Raw genomic sequence first — 23,278 nt, 5'->3', positions numbered from 1 at the left:
CCCAGAACTGCTCTGGGACATTTGGCATGAGTATTGAAGTAAATGTTATTTTATTGGCTTACTATAAAGTATTGCTGTGCACTAATAAGTTGTGGTGACATTTGTGCTGTTAAATCCCGCAGTTGCTGAATGCTGTTCTAGTAATTTTTAAATTGAGTGCAACACGTTACCTTTAATTAACACTTTTGCCAGACACTGTGCGCCCTCATCCAAGGCGTCTACAGAAAATCTCATGGGGACTATGGTTTTGATATCATCAATCTCCTCATTGGATTTGACATGGCTGAAGCAACAATGCAGGTGGGTTTTAGAAAAAGATCTATTTCTTGTTATTTTATTACGCATAAGAAGTAATAAAGTTTCAGGTGGAATTGGAGTTCTGCATACCGCTGTTCCAGTATTACTGAAAAAAACAAAGTGACAGGAACTTGAAAGTTAACCCTTGTTTCTAACCAAAAAAGCCTCTTATTTGTCAATCAGTGTCGGACGTACTCTTTTTGAGACATTATTTTCAATTTTTCTGGTGAGTTTTACTTTCTAGGCTGAAAGGTTACATTATTTATTGTTTAGTGATTGCACAGCTACTTCCAGTGCGTTTTGTCCCTGGTGTACTGTATTCCAGAATGCATGTCTCTAACTTGAAATCAAGTACACACTGCATCTATAAAACTGCATCTCAAGAAGAATTTCACAAACACATCTGCTTAATGCACAAACTGTTGTGGCCTGCATGTTAACATGATTTTATTTGTAATGACTGCTTTTATTTCAAACATAGCAAAGTTACGAGTTGTAGCTTGAACAAGGTACATGGATAAGAGAAAGCACATAAAGAATACACATACGTAGCCCTATTAGTAATTGTTGCTCGTAACACTGTGTGTGTTTGTTCATCTAATGCCTTCTCTTGTCTGTATGCTTTGGTCACATTGCATTTCAATCATTTCAATATGAATTACCAAACGCATTTCAACTCCTATATGTACAAGTACTGATTGAAGATGTGCTCAGCAAAAACTCTAAAACATTTACATTGATAGGTTGAAAACCAAACAAGTACTCTAGATACCTAACCGAATGGAGCTATCCCATAGTGGGCAGATTTTCAGAGCCTCAGAGCAGCACAATGGAGGAGGCAGGTAGAGGAGCAATGGAAGAGGGCAATAAGCAAAGCAGTGACCAGGTTTTCCCAACAAATAAGGTGTCCAGTAAGTTAGCTGCTTTGGGATTCTTTTGTGGTACTGAATTTTGCTGTATAAGAATACTGAACGGTCAGATTCAGTGCTCAGAGGAATTTTGCATTTTGAGAATAATGAAACAGATATGTTTGCACATATGTACTTATGTAGCTAATAAATTTTTATTGTGGTGAAACATTATTGGCTTAGTGCTCTTTAGACACATATAGCATCAGGAGCTGGCATAGTAGACTGTAAATGGCCTTCAGTTGTAGCAAACAAGCTGGCACTGGCACTTCTGCAATGTCTGGAACCCAAATGTTGGTTTGAACTATTGCATACCATTTCTTTAGTTATCCAAGGAGACAGCATTGCTTAAGTAGGGCTGACAGAAATTTTTGTCTTGCTTCTATTACTTTGCTGGATAGCTGTTGACATAGTAATTATGCTCTGGAGCCCAAAGTTTTCTAGAGGGCAAGAAATAATTATATTACCTCTGAATAGGCAACGACATCAACGTGCACCAAGTGAAATGCCGCTTTGCACGTTTGACATATTTCGGTGGCCTTCAAGAACCTTAGTGGGCTGACTGGCGGGTTCTAAAGTTTTTTTGAACTGGTTTCTTCAAAATTACCATAATTAATGATTTATGATGCCCTCAAGGAATTCGCACTTTGCATTGTAATTATAGATTCGACAGCTACCTTAAAGAGTGGTACTAAGAACATTTGTGTCAGTACCTCTTTATCAGTGGCTTCTGCATAATAAAAAAAAATTGCAGGCCTGCCTTCATGACCCATTATTTACACCATGTTTTCACATATGTGGCATGGCATTACTAGATCATACCTGTAAAAATGAATTTTGTCCAGCCTAATTTGGGAGGTGTGGTTGCTTGAGACTAACCATTCCAAGTGCGTTTGTATTATCTATTGTTGAGGACATGTCTCTTCTGATATTGGTAAAATAGCTTTACATTGATAGATTGTAGACATTTCCTTCAAGTTGTTTTGCTCATTGCCATGACAGTTGGTGCCTCTCAGTGGTGCTTTCCAAGGCTTCTGACCATGCTTTGAGCAACACTGGTGTATGCCATTCTTTCTGTGTGTTTAATGCAGATGATGCTTGATGCCTGCATACCAAGCAAACATAATGTCAAAGGGTCAATGAGTGACACAGTTTTCTTGCTGTAAACCCTCTGGCTTCATAGAAATTACTATGTAAAGAAAGCATATGCAATTTATAGATGTGTTCTGCTGTATAATTTTTGCCCTTGGTTTCACTGTCTTTTTTTGTCTCACAGGAGCTGATTGAATTGATTCGTGGCTTTCTGGAAGGTGATTACAGTCACAGCCTTAAATCTTTGGTTCTCCGATTTCTGCTCGTGCTTGTAACAGTAAGTGCATGTTTACAAATTCTGTCCTGGGGCTCATATACACATTTATGTGATTCTTGTAGGCTATGTACAGTTGTACCTCTGTACTATTGACATTTTATTTGAAGATGACATGCCCATGAGTAAAATGTGAAGGGGTCTTATGGTGTATTACTTAAAAAAAACAAACACACATGCACACTCTTGATTATAACAAGAATCATTGATGTGTCAGGCTGCCTTATTCAAGGACTTCACAGATGTAAGTGTTGCTTACACCAAACACGAAAAGCTTCCACAGTGAGGAGCCTTGTGACAAGGAATAGCTTGAGGAAAAGGAGAGTGGGGACATGAAGGACAGACCAAGACAAGGGGTGATTAGCAAGCACACGTATTCATGCTTTCTTTGAGGAGCACTTGCGGCTGCATTTTTGACCAGTTTTTTAATGTCAACGAGAGGTTGGCTTTCCTGTGAGCCTTAGCCACCGAGTGGCTGAGCTTACAGCATTTGAAGAGGGAAACTTCATCATGGGGCTAATGCATAGTATTTCACTGTTCATTACTTCTTGGCAATTGACATGTTAACATGGAGAGAGCTAGCTTTATTAGCTATAAAGTGCGAATGTATGAGGTGGTAACTGGCAACCATAAAGGCAGTTGATTTTCATTATACGATAGCCACTTTAGATGTGTTGCATAGGAGAATGAAAAGGAATGTTTGCTGTTTCTGTCCTTGCTTTCTTCTGTGGTAGTAGAAATCTGAGCTAAAATTAAGTTAGTGTCCAGCAAACGTTTTATGGATTCACATAACATATAACTATTTTATTTATTAATCTAACAGTAGTGCATAGACTTCTATGTGTTTCATTCATGGGATTGTCCCAAGTTCAGGTACTAGTGAAATACTTGATGGCATTATACATATACCTGTTTGAGTTGTGTCTCACCTGCAGTTAGCATGAGGCAAATTACTAGTTCTAAAACATTTTCTAAACACCTTATATATGTGGAAATCTATAAAGATATTCATACGTTCAATACATAGGTTGGCAAACTCACTCATGAACAGACTCACTAAGACTCAGAACTAGCTGTGAGTCTGAGTCCGGTTGAAGAAAATTTTAGTGAGTCCGAATCCGAGTGAGTACGGTTGAGAAAAATTTTAGTGAATCTGAGTCCGAGTGAGTCTGGTTGAGGAAAATTTCGGTGAGTCGGAGTCCGAGTGAGCCCTAAGCGCCAAATATATTTTATGAGTGAGTCTGAGTGAGCTCCACATTTTTTGCCGATCTATGGTCCTATCTACTCAACTTCAGCATTACTATCAGCCCACGGCCGCTCGATGAAAAGCACACTGTGCAACCTGCCGCGTCGCGGCGCAGGCAGTGGGCGATAGCGGGGAAGCGGAGTTGACAGTTGTCGCCGCATTTCGCTAGGAGGCCGCCAGTAGTAGGGGAGGGCTCCACGTGACCCGCGGGCAGGAAGGAGCGCACGTTCAGTGGGTAGGTCGAGGTAGTGGTTGTTTTTCTCCACATGAATCGCTCGCACTGAGTGTCACTAAAGATAGTTTGCGCATGTGTGATATTTTATACGTTAGGCAAAATGCCGCGTAACTGTTGTGTGCCGTTGTGTTCCACGAATGCATCGAAGGACCCGCAAATACACTACCACGAGTTTCCCAGTAACGCAGAACGCAGGGCAGCATGCCTGCGAAACATTTCCCGTGATGGACCCGGTGGGAAGGGAAGAGTATGACAGCCTAATGACAGTTCCCTGGTGTACGCCTTGCCTTTTACGGAGCAGGACTACAAGAAGACCAAGAAGTTGAAGATACTTTTGCCAATGGCTGTGCTGACAGTATTCCCCGGTTATCCAAGCTACATGAGCACGAGGAGCACGCCTGCTCCAAGGAAGAAGCGGCCACGCTCCGAAATAGAAGCCGATAATGCGCAGTCGCGTGCCGAGTGCTCGAGCAATGCTGCTTCAAAATAGCCGTTTTGTCATTAGCCAAAACGGCTCGTCAAGTGACAGCACTGAAGCCACGACTCCCAACCACTTTGAACTAGGGAATGAAACGTGTGTGGAAATGGCATCATCTTCAGATGCATCATGTCAAACTACACTCGACCTTGTTAAACTGACAGAAGAAGCTAAAAAAAACAAACGCGCTGCTTCCAAGCGAAGATTGCTCATATGAAAGGAGCACTGCAGGCCCTTCAAGAAAAAGTAGATGAGGCTGAGAAGCGTGCGCAGTTTTATGAAAATAACACGGACATTGCCTGTTTTATGAAGGCGCTCAATGGTGCTGCGCAAGGTGACAAGACTGCCGAGTTCGTTATAAACCAAGTCCGCAGTTTCTCGACGAAGAAGTCTCACTACAGTGACGTCATTCTAAGGGAATGTGTAATTTGGAAGGCATGCTTCAACAAAAGTTATGAGCATGCAAGGTCCAGAAATATCTTTCAGCTTCCTTGTCGCTCAACGCTCCAGAAATATGTAGGCCATCTAACAGGTGGAATCGGCGTCACTTCGTTGATAAAGGAGGGGCTGTGCATCGAATTCAAGGGTCTCACTTTAGAGCAAGAAGCGTTCTGCTCCCTGATCGTTGACGAGATGGCCATACAGCAGAGAGTCATAAACGACCGACAAGTCGACAAACTTTTTAATTTCGTTGACCGTGGTGAAGAAGAGCACTCAACAGCCGTACGCCAAGTGGCAAACCGATTACTATGTTTTGTAATAAGAGGCTTGTCAACATCATATATTATTCCTGTCGGATATTTTTTCACGAGACGTCTGAAAGGTGACCAGCTGTTCTCTATGACCATGGAAGTGCTGAAAGTGGACTTGCGGGGCGGACTACCATGCCATGGAAGTCTGCAAAGTTTTTATCAGAGAGCTCTTACGAACGCTTCTTGCGAACTGGGCAGGAAATGTTAATATGTCTGTTGAGCGTCTCGTATGCTTGGCGCAAAAACCTCTGGCCAGGAAAGTACTGCGCCTGTGATTCGAATAACACAGTGATCCTTTTTTCAGGCACATGCAATAAAGCAATTATGACTGCCCTGATGTTCACAATGCTTTTGTTTCTAAGGTGTGAGCAACAGTCATTCCGGAAATACAACCGCACCTGTCAATGAGTGACTCTCCTGTTGATAAAATAACTGTAGCACAAGCATACATTATCGAGGGTGAACAGCGCAACGGCAACAAAAGAGAGAAAACATGACGCAAAAAATTGCAACTCGCACGAGCAACCACTTCAGATAAAACTAACACTTGCTATATTTAGGTTGAAGCATTGCCGGTGCACATTCGGTAGGACGATTACCAATATAGTTAACGCTATAGCAAGTTTATTGTAACCCTTCAAAAACTAACAAGTGTATAGCAGCTGCGCTGTCAAGCCGCGATCCGCCGCAATAATTCCGGCGCTCTCGCTTTCGGTCTTCGCAGTATCCGCTCCACGCGGCAGGCCGCACCCTGTGTTTTTCATTGCACAGCCGTGATCAGCCTTACGTCGGCTCACGTTTATACTCACATCTACTCACACATACTTTAGCGCACTAGTGTCCGTACGACAGCTCAATATTTATTAATCTGAGGCGTGAGTTACGAAGGGAAGGGGGGAGGTTCCTTGACCTCCGCACGCAAACTCTTTCACTGAAACTTCTTCATACAAGTATCTCGTGTGAGTCCTCTCTTTCAATAAAAAAATGTCCTTACTGCACTAGAACCACTGGTAACTCATATATTAACGTACGAGATCAAATAGTGCCAAGTAGAGCACCGATTATGCGAGATATTGGTATTAAGCACCATGGCCGAGAAAGCTCATTGTACGCCAACGGACCCATGAGTCGACTCACTCAGACTCATTCGCACTCTGATCAAGCCATGAGTGCGAGTCTGAGTAAGTCCGAGTAAGTAATATTTTGGTGAGTTTGAGTCCGAGTGAGTCCGGTTGGGGAAAATTTCACTGAGTCCGGTTAAGGAAACTTTTGGTGATTCTGAGTCCGAATGAGCCCGAAGGGCAAAGTATATTTTATGAGTGAGTATGAGTGAGCTCCACATTTTTTGCCGACCTATGGATCAGTATGCTTAAGACGTAATGGTGGACTAGTTGGTTAGTCATGATAGCTTATAACAGTGCACATAAAAAACAAGGACAACACAGAAACATAAGAATAGACAGGTTGCACTGTCTGATAAAGAAAAGCTTTTTACTGAAGGTGGCAATGTTAAACGGCTTGTAATACATATCTCCTATGTTTGCTGATGTGTGATGAATTCCTGTATATGACTTGAAGGAAAGAAGTGTTAATTTCAAGGGCACGTTTTCTTTGTTATACACACTATTAATGAGAACTAACAGACAATAATGCCAAGGAAAGTATAGGGGATGTTTTTAGTAGTAAATGTAAAGTAATTGTGAAGAAAGAAAAGTGGACGAAAAGATAGCTTGCCGCGGGCAGGGACCGAACCTGCGACCTTCGAATAACGCGTCCGATGCTCTACCAACTGAGCTACCGCGGCGGCCATCCCCCCGTCCACTTTATAGGGTATATATGTGAATTTAAACGTGGGTGCGTCAGTCAGCGCCGCCAGTAGCCATGACGGTGAGTGTGGAACACTCTTTTTTTTTTGCCTGTTGGCGTCACGTAGCACGTGAACTTATTACGAGCTGGCAGCTGACTTGAATTGACTTGAATTTTGTAATCTGTGCATCTCATTATACCATTACGTTTATCGCAAAGTGATTCAACACATATGTTGAAGAGAGTATTTAAGCTTGTTTAACAGTAATAAACGTCAGTGCTTACGTCGTTTGTCTATTCTTATGTTTCTGTGTCGTCCTGTGTACGTAGTCCCAAGCTATCATGCTTTGAAACGGAGTATAGCTTTTTATGAGTAGAGTGAACTTACCTGCATTTTGTAAGTACACTGTTAGCCTTTTAACTCTTTCTGTGCTAACTTTTTTTTCTTCAGTTATGACTGATTTATTGTGAACAAGCTTCATTATTTTAATATCAGCAGTACATTTGTTATTTTTTATTGTCTTTTACTATCAGTTATTTTTCATATTTTTGATTTGCTGATAAGCAAAGACACAGAAGCAGTCTGTATGAAATGTGATATTTCTTAAACAGAAATTAGGCATGTTTTTGTTATCCTCCATGTGAAGCATTATTCCTGGTGCGCTGTGGAAAGGATGTCGCAGAGGCTCTGACATGGGGCAGCGCATGTTTGTTGAACAGTGAAATTAACGAGCATGGCATTTGCATGCACAGGCAAAAACACATCTCACTCCATGACGGTGAACACTGGCTTTCATAACACTATAGCGGAATGAGCTGCGCACATAGAAGTGAACAAACACATTGAGTTGCTTCTCGCTTCTGTTTGCTTTAACTCGAGCTGCAACATCAGGTGTGGAGAGGTCTGGGCATGCCAGTGGAGGCAGTCACATAAAGTGACCAACCATCTTGGCTCGCTCAACCTTTGGAACTGCTGTAGAATACTTGCAAACAAGGGTGTGCCGCAGTTTACGACCTTTGTAGTGCAGAGTATGCTGCTCTTTATGACTTTGACACCCTGTGCCGAGCTGACTAGAGGAGAGAAGCATGTTTCACCTGCATCTAATGCATTGTATTGCGTCTAATAGGCAATATTTTGAAGGTACCTTGACGTATCTAAGAGTTAATGAGATGAATTTTATTCAAATGGGGCTGTCTGACACACTGTGCTCCTTGCTGTGCACAGTTCTGTGATTAATGGTGAATATAGAACTGATTAATTTTGGGCTTTAGTAAGTGGAAATAAAACATATCCTATGTTATGTTTGTGTGTTATTTCTATGGCTCAAGCAACTGCTAAATGTGGGCATATGCTTAGCTTCTCCTTTAAATTTAAATAGATTATTAAAACTTACTGCTCACTAGTTGTTCTTGCCAGTGAAGATGGACAGCACTGGAATGATTGTGTGTTTCTGGGTTTTTAAATCTTACAGGCTACTGAAAATGTTAGCAATAACACGCTGCTGGAGTACGTCATGATGAACTGTGTTTTTGAAGCCATTCTGCAGGTACAGTTGGCATCAGTCTTTCTTGAGCCAAAGTTTACCTTCTTATTTCTGTTCAACAGAGGTGCTTTCTTATTGCAGCTGCTTGCAGACAAGCACTCTCGAGCACATTGTGGCTACGATGCTGTTTTGGTCTTGACAATCCTTGTGAGCTACAGAAAATATGAGGTGAGCACTTCATTGCCGTCTTTAAATAAATGTTTTGGTTTATCCAATAAGTGGATAGTATTGTTGACTTGCAGCCAGGGCCGGCCCTACACCATAAGGTGCCCTGCGTTTACTTTGGCTGTGCCTCACCCCCTCTTCTTCTTCTTTTTTTTTAATAGGCCCATGCCTCGTACAAAATTACATTGTTTGTAAACACGGAGTAGTGGTTTAACACAAACGTTTTGTCAGGTAGGAATCTCAGTGATCGCGAATATAGTCTCAGGCTGGGTGCTGTGCTCAACTAAATAAGAAATCTAAAAAAAGCTTTTTGGGGTGCACAGTGGCACCCCCCTATTGATTGTACCCTGCTGACTGGCCAGGCGGCCAGCCCACAAGGCTGGTTCTACTTGCAATGCAAAGGGCATTGTAATGCACTTGATGGCATTTACCCAAGCCTGGCCTGGCCTGGATTGATACTTGTCAAACAAACAGAAGGAGATTACTATGCAGTGTGCAAAATATATTAGGATGTGAAAACATTTTGAGGTGCTACATAAATATCAGAACATTTCATTTTGAAAGATAGAACAAAAATCTGGTTGGTTTACCCATTTAAATTGACTTATTCATTCTTTTTATGTGCAGGCAGCCAACCCGTACATTGTAAAGCTTTCTATTGTGGACAATGAACTGGCATTGAACGTGAGTATCGCAGATGTCTGCAAGACATTTCCAGCTTACAGAAGGCACATTTCTGGGATATTTTTTTTCGTGTTCAGAAATTTGTTGTTGTTGCTGTTGTTCTTATGGTTTATCATGTTGCATAGGCCATAATCTTTTCGTTTCTGCATTAAAGACAGCTGAACTAGGGTGCTTTAGTGTAACTCAGTATCTTCCATCTTGGTAGATTTAATGTGATTGTGCAAGCTACTGTAGAGGGTTGGAAGAGGACAATATTGCTGTAAGCAGCATGTCAGGTTGTTGCCTACTATGGAAGGGCTTTGCCATTAGGTTTTGTGTTGTCAGTCAATTTTGCCCTTTGTGTGACGGTTGCCAGGAGTTTTTTAACATAATACATAATGTAAAAGCTGAATTTGCTCATAGCCTAAGCTTGTGACAAAAACTTGGGTTGCACACTCTACACTTATGTGTGCAACCTATTGCTTTCAGCTGTCTGTACATATTGATGTTTCAAATACAGTCGAACCCCTTTATAAGAGGCACTGATGTAAGAGACAAATGGGTATAAGAGGCACTAGTGTGCCTATGTTGAAATAGGGGTTGTTAAGAAAATGCACACGTGGTACCCTGCTTATAAGAGACACCTCATATAAAAGACAAGAATTGCTCCCCAGAGCATGTCTCTTATAAAGGGGTTCAGCTGTAATTAGTACCTAAATCCAGTTTTCGCATTGCTGATGTGATTTAAAATTTTGCTCAAGTCTATCTATGCATGCCTATCTATGCATTTCACAGCATAATATCAGTATATAAGCGTTGAAAAAATCTGAGCTGAAGGTGTGGAAGTCTTGCTACCTTCTTCTGTAGATGGAAACTCTTGGGTGTTTTCTTAAATCGACCATTGCTTATTTCAGGGGTATGGAATGGTTGTATCCACAGCTCTCGCTGAATTCAATAGGTGAGATAAGTTGCCATGAAATCCTTATTTTTCTGGTGTCTCATTGTGAAAGCTGGGAAACATATTTGTAGTTGTACACCTTTGTATTTCCAATAACTGTGTTGTGTTAACACCAGTGGGCCTGTTGCATTTTGCCCTTTGATTGAGCATGGGTGGAAGCCGATGCATATGTGCTGAACGTATAGCACAAACTAATTTCTTTGAGGTAGTAGGCTTGGGCGAATACTCGAATGTTTTCAAACATATTGTATTAAATAATATGACAGTTGATATATTTGATATTCAGCTATAATTTTAGCATTCAAAGTTTTCAAATTATTGGAAATGAACTAATATAAGCACAGTAGACTCTCACTAAATGGAAATCTCTTAAACGGAACAACTGCCTGTGGTATGATTGGTTTTGTACCTGAATGCTACAACCCAGTCCATCTCTCGGTAAATAGATCTCCTGTTAAACGAAACATATTCTCCTGGTCCCTTGAGGTTCCGTTTAACGAGAGCCTGCTGTATTTTCCGCAAATAATGTGCCTGGAGAGATGGCTTCACATCGATGGGGTGTGCACTGCCGTCAAGCCATTTCTTCAGGAGGAATTCGTGCCACTGTGAAGCCACACTTAAATGCAAAGTTTACACATTACTTGCAAACTTTATTTTCAGGTGTGGCTTCGTGGCAGTGCAAATTCTTCCTGAAAACATAAAAAAAAACGTTTTTATTATGCGCAAACTGTGGCAAATTTTGAAATGGATCGTAGTTTGCTATGCATAATTTGCGCCCCCAATAACAGCAGATTGGAACAGAAAAAATCTGCTCTTATAAATTACCATATATACAGTTACATTTTGGATGCTGTACTTGGCTTGATTTTTTAAACATATCTGCGTACGACATATAAATTTTATGTTTTATGCTAATTCCACTATTCAAACTATTCGCCTTGACCTTGTTTCAAACCAAAAAACTGATGTTTGCACAAGCCAAATGAGGTATTTTTTGTCTGCTGCTATCCTTCCTGCTTGTCACCTTGAAATCAAGCAGTTCTGAGCAGCCAACTGTACCACATGTTGTAGTACGCTGGACTATTGTCATGATTTAGTGCTAGCGTGCATGCTTTCTTTTTTTTTTTCAGGTTATCGGGCATTCATAGGTAGAACCATGAGCTTGTAAGCAGCTGGAGTTGCTGCACAGTCAGAAGGCTAGCATAGCAGACAACAGTCACATTGTTATAAACTTTCTGCACACAAACAAATTTTCTCTCATTTTGCCGCTGTGCTCCTTCATATGGTGCAGACTGAATGACAGGTTGATGCACCTAAAATACAGCTAAAGGCTTACAGTGTTGTATAAATGCCTGCAAACGTTTAGAGAGCACAAGTTCCATGACAAATACCAAAGTTAGGCTTATCTAAGACGTAGTGCCTTTAATATGATATATCACTATGCAGGTTGCAAAACCTACTGCAGAGTGAGGCTTAGAAATGGAGTCTAAGTGCCCCATGTTAGCACAAATTCAGCTTTTGTGTGAATCATGTTCCATAAGCTTTACACCCAACTGTTCCACTCAATCTTATTCAGTACAGTAGTATGTGATTTCTACTCGTGCTGCCTGCATGGTCAGCATTTTTTCATGAGGGAGTTAGCTTAATGTTTTGCATGAAGTTGTACGACTATGCATGATTACTTGTGTTATGCTATCTGTCTCTGGAACTTTTTCTGAAACTGTGGCATTAGTTGGCATGTGTGCATTTCAGGCAATTTGTGCAAGAACAAGCTGAGCCTCAAGCTGGTCTCTTGTCCACAGTAACCAACTTTGTAAGTTGAGAGCTTTCTATTAAAGGGGCTTTGCAATACTTTTTGAACTTAGTCAGAAAATGCTACCAATGAGTAGTAAAAGCTCCTGTGAACACGTCAGCCAAATTTTATTACATGCACGCAACAGGGGATTTGCAATTTTGTTTCAAAAACAGCCAAAAATAGCTCGCTCTCCCCTCGGTTAGTTACTAAGACGAAGGGATCGACTACGTAGTCATTGGGACACACGGTCATTGGCTGATTTCGTGATTGCAAAAATATCCCTATAGTCTGATACGAAGTTTGGAGAGGCCCCGCCCAGACGACCGAAGTGTGGCAGCTGATCACCTCGGCGACTGAAATTGTAATTTACTAATACGCAAAAAATCGCTTTTCTCTTTAGGGTCCCTTTTAACACTTTTAGTATGAAATGCAAAGAAATTTAAGGTTGAATTGCCTCTTGTTTCCTCAGATGGGTAGTCATGTTATAGCCTACGAGTGAAAAACAGCGCTAAAAAGACGGGACAAGAAAGGACACGAGACCACAGAGCCGTGGTCTCGTGTCCTTTCTTTTCCCGTCTTTTTAGCACTGTTTTTCATTGGTAATCATGAACCAACCAGCCCAAATGCGTGCCCTACTACATGTTATAGCCATTCACATTCTTGTTTCAGGTTGGCACCATGTTCCTTGCTGATGAAGCAACTCCCATGAAAGACTCCGGAAGGTTTGTTGATAATCCTTCTATGCTACCACACATTTGTCCATACACGTCCACAAACATGTGCAGGGTCGACCACACCTAAGGTGAATACCTAATTAGTATTCAAGCTGGTAAAACTAGTGTGTATTCTACTTCACTAGGGAAATGTCTGTTATGTGACATCTAATCATGTTGTCAACAGATGCAATAATGATTTACCGAATTATGTATTGAACATCAGCTTCTATAAGGTCTTGAATACTAATGAGGTGTTCACTTTAGATGTGGACGACTGTGTACATTCACAGCAACACAAACTTACACCATGTAATCTTGCAGATGAGCCATCCTATTTCTTCTTAACTTAGAATACATGATTGTCAGCTAATGTGATCCATATATAAATTGTAGTGCATTAATTATCTAAACAAATCTGTAGAAACATATCTGCCTGGAAGAACAGACATATGTATAGGGGCACAAAAAAAAATATTGAGTTGATGTGCATTGCTAAAATACCATTCCAGAAACCTTGCAGCACTGGTTAGTGCCAAGAAAATGTTAAATTTAAAAAGAAATTGTATTTGAAGTGTCCACATACCCTTAGCACAATCCAGGTCACTTGTCCCCATGTAGGGAGAGAACGATGTGACATCTGCCATCAGTGCCCTTTACTGCCTCCCAACTCGGTTTCTTGCCTAAAACGTAAAAGTGTAGTCACAAAGCGAGCCAACAATATCACATGGATGCGCCATTTTTTGGCTTGTGCGAATAGTAAATTTGAGGCTCGAAGCGAATTCGAAGCAAATAGTGATTTGGTCGAATAATTTCGAATCGAATTCGAATAGTACATATCACATATTATAAAGAAAATGAGCATATTTGTCATGACCAAGCTAACCCGCACAATATATTTTTAAAAATTGGAACAAGGCACGTGCAAATGTCATTTTTTTTTGTTCAAAGGAAGTGGAAGCAACTTTGAATAATAGCAGGATTTGATTTTCGATAGAATGCAAGTGATAACCTGTAAAATATGTTACGTTTTAAAATTTACTATACTTAGAGCATATAAGCTGGTATAACAAGCTTTTAAACTTAAAAAATGATGAATTGATGCGAGGGTAATATGTTCATTTAACCTTGAAGTTGGGCTTCGCGGCAGTGCGGATTTTTCCTGGAAAGGTGTATTCACGACATAGCACTCCTCCACTGAAGTGAAACCACCTTTACAGGGGGGGGGGTGTTACGTGCGGAATAATATACACTTATTCGTTCATTTCGAATACTTCGAAATTTCCAATAATTTAAATTCGAATCGAAATGAATTCGAATACTGTAATACTTGTTCGAAATTTCGAAGTACTCGAATATTTGCACAAGCCTAGGCATTTTCTCTTGCAGTTAGGGAGAGTTCACGATCGAGCAGTGTGAGCGAAGCACACCACGTTAAAGGGGCCCTCCAACACTATTCAACCCCCCATTTTTTACTTGCGGGTTGCGTAGACTGATGGCTGGGGATAACCTTAGCATAGGTCTAAGCACCAATATCGAATGATTTAGTATTTTAATCACGCGTTGAAGTCGCTACATCGCTGCTGACCGCATCAGCGCGTAGTGGCGCTTGCCAGAACTATTGCGGGCGGAAATGACGACGATGAGCGCCAGCCTATGATTGGATAAATGTAACGTTAGAAGCGATCGTGGCGCAGCATCAAAGTTGAGATTACTATTGTGTTTCGTTATATATCACTACAACCACAAAAAAAAAAAAAATCACAAAAAAATATCAACCACAAAAAAAAAAACCACAAAAAAATATCACTACAACCACAAAGTACGACAGAGGCGCTGGCTGCCATTTCGCCTCTGGTTTCTTTTTGCCTGCGCCGGTCGGATGTCCATATGAAACGCTTGTCCCTCTTCCTTCTTTTTGCGTCTGTACGTTTGCGAGCTACCTCTTTTCGCATGTGCGGTAGGCTCATGATTGTTGAAACGGTGCAAGTAATCCTCTTCGTTGAATTGTTGTCGCTGCACAGTCGGGCTGCTCACCGAACAACCCGCGTAGGGGCGACCGTGTTTAACCCCCCATGCCGCTCCACAAATTCCCTTCTCAGAATGAGAGGAGGGAATGACATGGAATGTCCTTGTAAGGAACAGCAGACAAAGCCTTGCCAGCCACACTTCGAAGCAGTAGCGCCCGCTCAAGTTCTGACAAGTCAGTTGTCAGGAACCACATTTGTTACTATGGCAACGACGTCAACAATACGTCGAAAAGGAGAAGCAACAATGGTGTGCGAGCTTCCCCTACGTAAGAGCTTTCAGCCCATTTCATTGGAGCGCCATCCGACGTCACAGCAGAGAGTGAAATCTGGTCACGTGACCCCGCGAAAATCGAGTTGAGGGTAGGCATTTTTTTTCTTGTATTTTGAATTTTCTAAATTGAATAACTTCGTACTGCGTGCCGCTATCGCTGCCGTTCTTGCTGCACTAGTTCGTCTGTACTTCAGTCTACGCAATCCACGAGTAAAGAACGGGGGGTTGAAGAGTGTTAGAGGGCCCCTTTAATAAACTAAATGAGAGGGCATGGGCGATGGAACTTTACACCCACCTGCGTCGCCTCATCATTGTCAAAAAACGGTGTCTTAAACTTGTTGGCCATGACATGTTTTTGACTCACACTATTGAATCTGGCACTCGCAGTACCCAAAAGAATAGCCTTTGAGGCTGGCGTTTGTTACTCGGACAACATCACCACTGGGATGCGAGTTTGTCCACCACCTATGCTCACTTGGAAAAGATATTTACCCCCAATAATCAAATAGATATGCATAGCCAGCATTTTATGCCATCTTACAGTGCACTTCAATGATCTCTTTATTATTAGTGGTTGCGTATTGGTGACAGAATTACAATGAGGATGTGTTACATCATCGAGCTAGTACTGTAACGTCCAGCTGCAGTCGCATTTTCGTACGCTACATTGCTCTAATATTCGTTACTAAAGCACTTTTCTCAATAATATTGAAATGTCAGATGTTCTCATGTATATTAATCTTATCAGTGTAGCCTAAATTGTTATTAGCCTTTGGTGTTGTTTTAATGCATTATGTGATGGCCTGCAATCCTTTAACTTTGATCGTTGCCTCAGCTGTTGTTCCCGTCACTCAGGGTTAAGTTATGCTTGCTTTGAGTCATGTTCACTGCAAGGAAGCATGCTTGCCTAAGCTGAAATCATCATATAAAAACCCACTAAAACCTAAGCATAGTTTGTGATGCTGTGGTAGACTTGCTGTTCTTTAGGCAGTTTTAAGCAGCGATTTCTGTAGTTGAGAAACTACTAAGTCAATTAATGTATTCACTATATTTTGGCAATTACAAACTATTTCAGACATTGTAGCCTAGCTGTGTCTGATTCTTATAAGTTAACAGTTGTTTGTTTTCAATTTAAACTGTGTTACTATTGGCATACATCTTTCTTTCAGGAGTGATGATGCTGTTCTCCTTGCCCTCTATGAGGCTGTTCACTTAAACAGGAACTTCATAACGATCCTGACAAATGTGAGACACCGCACTTCCTAATTTTTTATTTAGTGGTAATTGAAACACCTTATATTTTTGTTTAAACTTGGGGTGGAACTTTCATAAGGTGGTCCAGACCATCTTGCAGCCCCCCCCCCTCTACCCCACATTCACTATTGGCCTCGAGGCCCACCACTGGAAACGCCGGCGCCACCGTCGGCGTGACGTGCTTGGCAGGATCACGTGGTCTCAGCGGCCGCGTCGGCTGCTTGTGGCGCACTGCTGCGTGCTTTGAAAACGAGTTTCAAGTCCCACATGCGCTGCGGTCTGTTCAAATTCGGAAGTTTTCTCTCATTTTCTACTCAATTGAAACCATTGTAATAGAGTGGCTGCCTCCGAAGGCGACGAACATGCGGCTCTACCGCTCGGTGCCGCAGTGCCGCACTTACGCAAAGGAGCCCAGTGTCAGCCTGCACTGGTAACCGCGGGACAAGAAACAGCGTGAAGCATGGGTTGTAAAGCTAAGAACCGGCAAGCAGCCATCGGCTACGAGTCTTGTGTGCAACAAGCACTTCCGCGACGACGACTTTAGTTACTGCGTCGGGCCTGCGATGTTCGGTGAGTAGCAGACAGCGCGCACTGAGACGATGGCTCGCGCGCGCTTCCCGCCGGCAAATGATGCTTATCTGCCACGGGATGGTAAAAGCGCTACCTTTTACCACGTGCGATGCCACCTCAGAACCTTCCAATGCGACCTCTTGATCGTCGGCCCGGTGCTCACTGTCCACAAAATCGGCTGCAGATGCGCAAGTCATTGTTTAGATACGTTGAATTAAAAAACGCACAGGGTCCCTTATGCATTCGTTAAAGATGACTAGAAGGCGAAAGCCATCTTCTTGTAAGTCGATGTACTGATTCTCCCGCGCCCCCCTCCAAAAGCGTTCTGCACCTAACGCAGTTTTGCATGGCCTCCGTGACCGATCACGGAGGCAATGCAAAGCGACCATGACGTGTGAATACGTCATCATGTGACGTCACATTATGTGACGTCATGATGACGTCATATGGTGACACGATCACGTGACTATTATTATTTGCATCACTCGTGCTGACGCCGCCGACGCGGGACGCCGACGGGCAACCTTCCCATTTGATGAGGCACGCATTGCGTCATAAGCTACATAAATTTTGCATTGCCTTCGTGATCGGCCCACCGATGATCGGCCCACCGGCCAACCCCATGTATTTTCTTGGAACCTCATTTATTTACATGGGAAAGATGCCACCCTGTTGGCGTTAGACACGACACTGCTGCCAAAATTGCCGGGGTACTCGCCAAATAATTACTATCCTGTTCTGCGGCTGCTGGTTGCTGCAATACCTTCTATTTTATTCACCGCTATATCAAGTTCATGAGGGTCCTAGTTCACAGCCGACGTTTGCAGAACAAGTCCGGCAAACGTTACTGTATTTTCTTTCTTTTCCTAGGCGTCGCATGCTACTACATGCTCGGTCTCGTAGACTGGTTCTCTTTCCACCAGCAATCTCGAAGTGGTGAAGCTTTGGTCTATGAATTTGTTGATGACAGAGAGCGGCAAGTTCACTGGAATGCAAACGGAACGATAATTAAGGAGCATTAAAAAAAGGTGTCGCATTTGCTCACATTTTGTGTGAGCACCAAACGAAACGAATGCGCTGAATAAAGAAACAGAAGCAGCGGCATTTGCCCGCTGAGAAGACCGATCAATACGCAGTGCGAGGCAACCAACTTGTCAAATGACATTGAGACGTCCCCGAATTTAGACCGAAAAAGAAAAAAAAAACACTGAATCGTCGGGACGGCAGATCACAAAGTTGCCATGCGCACCGAAGCCACAGTTGTAAGGAAATTGTTTTTGAACTGCTGTGATAGCGTCTGCGCAACAGCAGTTGTTTGTTTACTCACAAATTCTCATATTTTGCGGCCTAACGTTCACAGCGTGGTGCCAAAACGTGCTCGTAGCAAAAGCGAAACCATCAGTGCGAACATACATGCAGACGCTCATACATGCAGAGGCACCGTCAGTCGTCGCGAACCCGTGCGATCGCTGGCTTGAGGCTTCTTTCTGTTATGCTCCGTTTGGTTTTACAGGCAGTCTACTCTAACGAGATTTCACATAGTTTGCACTCAGCGAGTGACTACCTTTCACGCAAGAAGCCGGTGCAGGGGTCTCCAACGCGGTAACTGCAGAAAACCGAGCACCCGCTTCACGCTAAGAGACAACGACTGTAGACAATGTTGGGCTTTCAGTTCGTCGAAAATGATTATTTTGACAGTAAAGAACACAGTTCATTTCGAAAGTACTTACAGAAATGCCCTGGAGGGCTTCCGCGAGGTGTTTTTGTAGAGCGCCGACAGCAAAACCTATGGGGAGCGCGACGGCGGTATCCTGCCTAGCACGCAATCGAGGCGCGTCCGATAGAGGGCGACTCCGTAACTCCTCGAGGCCAATATTGACTATATTGAACGACTATCCACCCTGGGACGTTTGAACAATCAATGAAAACTGATAAGCCACCATAGAATATATTATTAATGATTACTCATCACACTTCTACATTGTAATGTTCTAGGCTGTGTTGCAGTGTGTGTAATAACTAGAGCTGTGCGAATAGCAAAATTTTGGGTGCGAAGCGAATTCGAATAATAAAGATTGAGTGCGAATCGAATCGAATAATTTCGAATAATTTTCGAATATTTCTCAAACATTTTTTGAATAATTCGAAGTGAAATTACAGAAAAAGTTGCAGAGAATCCCTAAGTATGTTCTTGTGAGATAGCAACATGAAAGTGTTTCTTTTCGCTAGGTTGATGAAGCGCTGGTGGGGTCATATTTCATAGTTGTCTTTCTTATCAAGAATGAGGCAATGTAGAGGCCGAATTGTATGATTTGGTGCAACCAAAGTGTTGCCGAAAACACTTTACACGTGATAGGCAAAGATGCCATTTCCTCAGTCTCTTCTTCTTCAACTTCTATGGAAACCCAACTGATGTGGCAGACAAGGGTGTGCTCCCTTCAAGTCCGGAGTTCCAAATCTGCCTCGTAGACGTCGATATATAAGAACATCTGAAATTTTGGATGCTAAAAATTCTCGGCGTTCGATTTTTCGGACTTCCTGCCCAAATTTCAGGTCCAAAACAGCCTTAACTGAGCCCCCAACTCTGCCACATCTTTCATCTCCATATTGGAACCAGCGTTTTCTTGAGTTAATACATTTGCGATCGTTGGGGAGCTTGAAAGGCAGCTTTGCCGCAATACGGGGGTGTGATGAGGTGAAGCATATTGAAAATCTAGGGACCACTTTCAATCAGACGTTGACCGTCTCTTGGCCAAGTTCGACCGTAACGGACCTTGAAAGGCAGCTTTGCCGCAATACGGGGGTGTGAGGAGGTGAAGCATATTGAAAATCTAGGGACCACTTCCATCCAATCAGACGTTGACTGTCTCTTGCCTAAGTTCGACCGTAACGGAGCTTGAAAGGCAGCTTTGCCGCAATACGGGGGTGTCAGGAGGTGAAGCATATTGAAAATCTAGGGACCACTTTCAACCGGATTTTCTCTTGGCTAAGTTCGACGGTAACGGAGCTTGAAAGACAGCTTTGCCGCAATACGAGAGTGTAATGAGGTGAAGCATATTAAAAATCTGAAGGGGTCACTTTCAACCGGACGTTGACTGCATTTGTCTTTGGCAAGTTCGAATAGTTCGAATAGTAAAATTTCAGTGCGAATCGAATCGAATAGCAAACACTATTCGAAAAATATTCGAAATTTCGAATATTCGCACACCCCTAGTAATAACCATGTGCCAGGCACTATGATGGAAGCTGGTACAAAGAAGCTATATTAGACTTCTTGTTTTTTTTACAAGAAAATCCATATGGTGTTAATTGTTGTGCACTCTTAAATGTCATTTTTTTTGTGTTCCTAAACTGTGCTTAACATAAACAAAGGTACTTAAAAGTTGTGCTTTTCAAAGGATTAAGCAGTAATAACCCAGGATGCTAAGAAATGGGGATAGTCTTAGTGAAGGTTCCCACATGTACAGGCTGTTTCACACTTAGGGGAAAACTCGAAGCGCATTGCAATGTGCTTCAAGTTTTCCCCTAAGTGTGAAACAGCCTGTACATGTCATGTCTTCACCTATTCAAAATAGAAGCATGCATTCTTTTGATCTCTGCTGAATTATTAAACCATTGCTAATAGATAGCAGAATGCTCTACTTAAGAAAAGTCAATATGAATGAATGGTTTACTGTACACTCATATTATGCCCCCTGTCCTTAGTAGGCCAAAGGGGCTTATGCTTCTTTGTGTGTCTAGCTTTTCAATTATCCTTGTAATACCCCTGTCACACGGCACATGTAATGTCATTCGCTGCGAATGACATTCAAAACGAATGTCATTGCGATCTTGCGTTCCGGGTCTACACGGCCATATGAAATGACATTCGCAATTGATGTCAACGTTTATTGGCAGGCGGCTGTGATAACAAGAAGTTAGAAATTGTGCTTTTAATTTACATATGTTTTTCTTGCTTCCGGAGTTCGCATCCATGGCGTGCAACTATCGCTACGGCTACCGCGGCGTCGCTTCGCCAAAACAACAGTGAGCGTTTGTAAACATGGCCACATGGCTGACAGGAGGTGGCGCTAGCGTCAAGTCGGAGTATGGGAAAGAGAGTATAGCTGCACAAATTGCTTCCAACATCTCGTTGTACGTAAAAAAAGTTACCGAAAAGTTAACAACAACCTTTAACAAGAATTCTAACATCGTTTACATATACCTTTAACATGCTTTAAGATATCGATGTCGCAATCTTTTGCCAAGCGCCTGTTGACGAGACTACACATGTCGCGCCTGAATGAGTTCGGTGAACTCATTCAACGGGCGAATGCCATTAGGTGTGAATGTCATTCGCTATGCCCGTGTAGCAGCAACAAAAATGGCATTAACGCCTAATGACATTCGCTGCAAATGACATTACATGTGCCGTGTGACAGGGGTATAACTGTTGTCCTGTTCGCTCAGTCTCAGACAGAGTCTTGTGCAACTGCAACTGCCCCAACTAGTGGTGCTGCATCTCCTACGGAACACTCTCCACATGGTGAGCCAGCTACTAGTAATGTAGTATTCTGTCAACTCTTCTTTTGAGGATAGCACATGTTGCACTTTATGATCGCCGTTTCAGTATTTGTTCTGGTGGCTGTACAGCCAACTGCAACTATATATTGAACCTATTGACTTCAAATTATTCATTATGTGTACATAAAAAAATTTCTAAACATTGTTAATCTATAACGATAATACATAGCAAAATATACGGATATATGAAACAAAAATTATGTCTACACCCAACAAATCAAACCTGTACCGAATGGCCTTTGTATGTGTAGGCATCTACCATGCTTGCCCTTGAGAAAATAAAACAACGAAACTTTTCGTTTGCCCGATAATATTCATTGTGCATGCATTTCTCACAGAACAGCAGTTCACCAAGGCATGCTATGCTGAGAGCTAGCAAAAGATCTGTTTTTGGGAGCAATAGTACAGGCTTGATTTATCATCATCATCTACAATCCTATCACACGCACTGTTGAACCATTACCTCTTTTAGCCCTTTCTTGTAAGCTTCATAGTTTCTTGAGCTCTAAATGTTAACGTTTGGCACTTGGTGATGAATTTTTGTGATGTAATTTACTGAATGCCCTCTTCATTTCAAAAAGAATCACACGAGATAAAGTAATGCAAAAAGTCACACAAGATGTAAAATAGTTTAACATCTTGAAGCTGCACAATAGGATGTAAGGAATCAATCAATCAATCATTTTTTATTTAAAGTTCTCTTATTACATGAAAATACACAACACTGATTAGACCCGTAGCCACTGGCTAGTAGGGGGTCTAAATAAATAGGCATTTAAAGGAACAGATTGTGTTAACAAAGCAGATATTTTATAATATAAAGTACACTTCAGTCATAAGAAAAAAAATGGAGCAAAATATAAAAAGGAAACATATTTGTGATAGGTCAATTGCAGTATCATGCAACATGTTGCATGCATGTAACGAATTGTATGTGTACAATACATCAAATATAAGTACAGAGAAATACGTAAACCATGTCAAGTATGATTCTGTTAGGCATATAATCAATATAAAACGAAGCAGAGATTACAACAAAGTGTGTGCTAGTGGTCCTGTTCATTTTTCTGAAGAAAGTATTTTTTAAGCGCACAGGAAAAACTTTTGCTTTCTTTTATTTGACACGGTATATCATTCCAGATCTTAACTCCAGCAAATTGTAGTAATTGTTTTCCATAAACATTGTTAGTAGGCGGAAGATTGAAATTATGTAATGTGGCGCGTCTGGTAAGGCAGGAAGAGAATGCCATAATGAAGGGCTCCGGAATAGTTTAACCAAACCTGGAGTTCTTTAGCCTTGCATAGCCTTATGGAGTCAACAGAGCATCTGAATTGTCGAAAGGATAAGAATAGTTATCCAGCTTACTTGTTCACATTCTCTTTTGCAAGAACAGTTCTATGAGACTGATTGCTTTTTTTTTCTTACTTCGTATGCATGCAGACCTAGTCCCTGTTGATGTGAATACCATGGATCAGCCACCGTCCAACCTGCTTGTCACATTTTTGGAGTTCTGTTCTATTGTAATGCAAAAAACAAAAGGTAGGTCCACTTGTCATTGCATATGTACCGGTGAACTGGTTCATAGAAATAATTACTTTAGTCATGACAATATGCAGCTGCTTTCCCATTTAATAGCTTTTTCTGCATGGGCATGTTGTATGAT

The 23,278-nt window shown here is 41.9% G+C and overlaps 1 protein-coding gene across 3 annotated transcripts in view; it reads left to right on the top strand.

Annotated features, from left to right (window-relative positions):
- Window positions 1–23,278, top strand: part of LOC119379302 (armadillo-like helical domain-containing protein 3) — a 67,330-nt gene that overhangs the window by 3,692 nt on the left and 40,360 nt on the right. For all 3 annotated transcript variants that reach the window (XM_037648573.1, XM_037648572.1, XM_037648574.2), the window contains exons 6-16: window positions 193–300; window positions 2,482–2,574; window positions 8,561–8,635; window positions 8,714–8,800; window positions 9,425–9,481; window positions 10,375–10,418; window positions 12,171–12,231; window positions 12,883–12,935; window positions 16,397–16,472; window positions 21,501–21,576; window positions 23,056–23,154. In XM_037648573.1, the coding sequence (XP_037504501.1) occupies window positions 193–300; window positions 2,482–2,574; window positions 8,561–8,635; window positions 8,714–8,800; window positions 9,425–9,481; window positions 10,375–10,418; window positions 12,171–12,231; window positions 12,883–12,935; window positions 16,397–16,472; window positions 21,501–21,576; window positions 23,056–23,154 (829 nt within the window). The remainder of the gene's footprint in view (window positions 1–192; window positions 301–2,481; window positions 2,575–8,560; window positions 8,636–8,713; window positions 8,801–9,424; window positions 9,482–10,374; window positions 10,419–12,170; window positions 12,232–12,882; window positions 12,936–16,396; window positions 16,473–21,500; window positions 21,577–23,055; window positions 23,155–23,278) is intronic.

The sequence above is a fragment of the Rhipicephalus sanguineus genome, chromosome 1 (genome assembly GCF_013339695.2).
Source record: "Rhipicephalus sanguineus isolate Rsan-2018 chromosome 1, BIME_Rsan_1.4, whole genome shotgun sequence".
Lineage (NCBI taxonomy): Eukaryota > Metazoa > Arthropoda > Arachnida > Ixodida > Ixodidae > Rhipicephalus > Rhipicephalus sanguineus.
Note: the sequence above shows the minus strand (reverse complement) of the source record. Positions and strands in the feature narration are given on the sequence as shown.